We start from the raw sequence: 4,219 nt of genomic DNA on the forward strand, positions 1-4,219 counted from the left end.
CTTAGGCTTGAAGATCTTGATCCTTTACAGCTGTGTAAATGAGATCTCTAAGATTGTTACTGGGCCAGATTTGGCAATTTAGGATTACCAAAATCCAAGGAAACACCCAGATTAAACACCATCAGATATTTATGCAGTGGTGCCTCTGACATCTCTTCTTCAATATTATGAACTATTAAGAAGGACATGCATTTTGAAAGTTAATTGAGAATGGCAGAATAAACCAGATGGCATTACTGTGAAGACAACTATCAAAGAGAATAATGTATAGAGAAGAATCACATCCACAGTTACAAAGATGCAGATTCACAAACTGCAACGACGATTCTTCTCCCACAAACACAATAAAGGCATTACTGTTGTGGTAGAAAAAGTCTTGAATATAGTAGGTTATGTGCAAAATTACAGTGGAGGCCAAGATGGTGACAGTAGTTGGAAGGGCTGCTGTACAGTACTCCTACTCCAGTCTGTACACCTCCTGAGATTTGCCCTTTTCCAAGAGGTTAATGACCACATGCCCCTGTAAATTGTTCTGTAGCCTGTAAAATATTGCAGGCTCCACCTTCAGAAATCTTGTTATGACTTTCAACACTTGTTTTCCTCCATTATACAATTCCATTTTTCAGGGACAAGCTCACAAGGTGAGAGTGCTCTTGCACTCTCTCATGCTTCCCTTCTCAATAGGCTTTTGACTATGCACTCAGACTTGAGGGAGTTATTCCAGAGAAGGGAAACACAGAAGTCCTGTGCAACACGCGACACTGCTAGACAGCACAAAAACCAGCTTTGCAATATCACCCCTGTTCTCTGTCATCCTTCATTAACCATGATTTTGACTGCTGCATCTCCCCTTCTCAAGATACATTGATGGTAAAGGTATTTTTTAAAAACACCCTAAATCATATAAGCCACAAGCTCCTTTTTTTTTTTTTTTTTTTTAAAAAAAACCCCACCCTAATAGATCACAGTAAGATTCCAGCTTTTCTTGGGTAGATATGCGTATAGCTATCTTTTGATGATACATGTTTCCTTGTTTAATATGTGTCCTTAGATTAAGTGCAGAATGTTTATTGTAACTTTGCAGACCAAAGATTAAATCTTTGAAATCCATGGATCCCTCAGGTATATAATGAAAAGGAGGCTTCACTGAAAAAGCAACAACCAGGAACATTTAAAATGAACCATTTATTAAATCAAACTGTTATTTTAACAGTTACATAAGTTACACAGCATGTTTAAGTCAAAAGATTTCACAAGGAAAAAAAAAATTAAACTTTTATTATGCAGGCAAAAATAGTACCACACAATATGTACCTGGGAGGGAAGAAGGGAAGGGGAATCTCTAAACATTCAAATAAGGCCATAATTATTTAAAAACAACAATAAAACAATAATAAACCCCCCCAAAGATCCATTTTCCTTTCAGTGTGTTCAGTGCTGCTAACTATATGTACTTTTAGTGTACAGATGTAATCGAGGCAGTGATATCTTGATAGCTAGGTTTAATGTTTTAAAACACTATCAGAAGTGGAATAAGGCTCATTAGTACATACAGCTGCCCTTGGAATGTCAATTTCAGTTGCCTTCATTAACTTAAAATTCACAAAGTGCACAGTTAAGATATGCCAAAAAATTGAAACTGCTACTCTACCAACAGCTGCCCATGCTTAATACTTAGTGGTCTAATGGAACAAAGTATGTTCTTTCAAAAAAGATGTGTAGGAAAAGCCACTGTAAAACATTTAGTTTCAAAGATGCACTAGGAGCTTTTTGTAAACTGAAAAGTAGAAAAACATGGATTAATCATGTAAAGAAAAGAATACAAAAACACTAGAAATGACCATCAAACTTCCAAAGAACAAGCACCACAATGGACATTAGCATTCGATTTTGCAGCGTACAGCAATATAATTTTACTCTAACCAATCCACTTCATCGAATTCTGAATCATCTTCTGAATCACTGTATTCCACAGCAATGCGACGAGAAAGTATAGTAGCAACATCATTCTCAATGCGCTCATGTTTAGCTTCTTGTTCACGTTGCTCTTCAACTTTGCGTAGCTGAATACCTGAAGAACATCAAAACACAAGCATGTTACTCTCCTCCTTTATCATTACACGAAGTATTTAGCTCATAATTCACAAAATGCTTTGCAAGCAAAAATGAAAGCTGAGGTCACTGTCCTCCTCAGACAGAAGTTTTCTGTCAAGTTTCTGAAGAGAGAACTGTCAGACTAGATCATCAGTCCTATTATAATATCCTGCTTCTGATTTCCCATTAAAAATACACCCACATTTTTAGTACCACTGTAAGTGGTTAAGCCATTTTACTATTTGCATTTCCAGACACTTTCTATACCCTCTCTTCATGTTTTCAATTAAAAGTTAGAGCTATTTGGAGTATCCTAATAAGACAGGTCTTCCTGTAACCCAGTTTTAATCATGTAATGATCTGTTCCGGGATAAAGTACTACTTAAAGATCAAACACAAAGGAGAAATAACACATACCAACAGTATGAGAAAGTTAAAAATCCAGTAACTTAAGTTAAAAACATGACAGAGATCATATATTTTGGCTTTATACTCACAACACCACAGACCAACACAGTCTAAATATGACCTACATGTTGTACATAATACTCTCTGTAGTCAACTGACAGGCAACACAAGCACATGTCCCTAGGTGGAATTTTAGCTGTGGTAACAAGCCTTTGTTTGTTGTGCAAGACTTCATCAAAAGCTTTTTCGAGAATCACCAAAATTAGACCAGCAGGTTCTCCTTTATCAGTATTTTTGCTGACATTCTCTACTAATGTTGATGCACGAAACTGTTGCACTCAACTGTTCTTGATACTTCTTTAGATTCAATGATGTTATCAATTCATGTGCATATACATGCATTAAAAATATTCTGAATTAGTATTATAGCCTATCTACTGATCTTACAGTACTGTACAGACCCTGTACTGTGTTGTAGGTGTGGGGGAAAAACAGAAGAATGTAGTCCTCAAAACATCTGAGAAAGATTAACTATTCAAAGATACCACATAGTCAAACAGCAGCAGACACAGTGCAGTGGGGATTTTTCTGGCCGTAGGCACGTAAGCTGAAACCTGCAGCTTGCAGCTCCTTGCTAGATCATCGGGAAAACATTGCCCTGCACTGCACCTCTGCCACTCACCTGCACTCTGCCAGCAGGGCACCTTGCAGCATAAAGACTGCTCGACTATGGCGTTGAGACATCTCAAGATTAGACACTTAACAGCTTAAGTCTTAAGCAATGATTTCTGAATGCCATTTATATCTTGTTGTAATACAGTGATGATCAAAATTCCAATGCCAATTGATCTGTTCTGCTTTTACCCAACAGTCTGTGAAAAACAATGGTTTTGTCTTCTACAGAATCTGTAGGTTATCAGAAATACCTACATTTTCAGGTATGCAGAAATGAAGAGATAAATCTCCACAGATCATCTATAAACACATGTACTTTCTTTTTTTTAAAAAATCTAACTTCCACAGAGAACCAGTTTTGCCATCCAAACTAAACATCTGATAAGTGCAATTACAAACTGAAAAAACTCCACTTGGCTATGCATACACTGTAGAAAACAGAAAGCAGTAACAGACTGAAGATGCATTCCTCTGAAATAACTTACACATGTGAAATATTCCATATTGCAAAGCTAACATGTATTTAGCAAGTTTTTGAGACCATTCTTTTTACCCATTAATAGCCAAATATTACCTTTTCGTATTGCTTCAAGCAGAACGCTTCGAGCATCGCTGATTACAGGAAGAGTTGAAGGATGGCGTTTGGGTTCAGGAGCAGGGATCACTTGGGATGGTGGAGATGGAGGCATTAGGGGGGCATGAGGCCCAGGAACAATGGTTGTGGGAGGAGGGTGCAGAACAGGAGGAGGGTGAGAAAGGGCTGCAACTGTGACAGGAGAGGAGGGTCGAATGCCAGGAGGAGGCAAGGGAGGAGGCGGGGGTGGTGGAGGAAGTCCCTGTACTTCAGCTTGTGGAGGAACTGGGTGCACTGGTACAGCTTCGCACACCTGGGCAGCTCTAGTGACTGGAGGAGAGGGTTGTGCTAGGGGAGGAGCGATGGGAGGTGGAGCTGGATGTAGGACTCCAGGAGCTATCTGGAGAGGAGCTGGTGGTGGTGGCACAGCCGGGGCCTGCAGAGCAGCTGTGGGAGGGGGTGGGGGAG

The 4,219-nt window shown here is 39.2% G+C and overlaps 1 protein-coding gene across 1 annotated transcript in view; it reads right to left on the reverse strand.

The window, feature by feature from the left end:
• Positions 1 to 1,166: 1,166 nt before the first annotated feature.
• Positions 1,167 to 4,219, reverse strand: part of WASF1 (WAS protein family member 1) — a 46,490-nt gene continuing 43,437 nt past the window's right edge. Inside the window, exons 9-10 of the mRNA XM_026846114.1 lie at positions 3,752 to 4,210; positions 1,167 to 2,071 (exon numbers count right to left, since the gene is read on the reverse strand). Coding sequence (XP_026701915.1) covers positions 1,914 to 2,071; positions 3,752 to 4,210 — 617 coding nt within the window. The 3' untranslated portion in view covers positions 1,167 to 1,913. The remainder of the gene's footprint in view (positions 2,072 to 3,751; positions 4,211 to 4,219) is intronic.

This window comes from Athene cunicularia, assembly GCF_003259725.1.
Source record: "Athene cunicularia isolate RWA chromosome 3 unlocalized genomic scaffold, athCun1 chr3_part1, whole genome shotgun sequence".
Classification (NCBI taxonomy): Eukaryota; Metazoa; Chordata; class Aves; order Strigiformes; family Strigidae; genus Athene; species Athene cunicularia.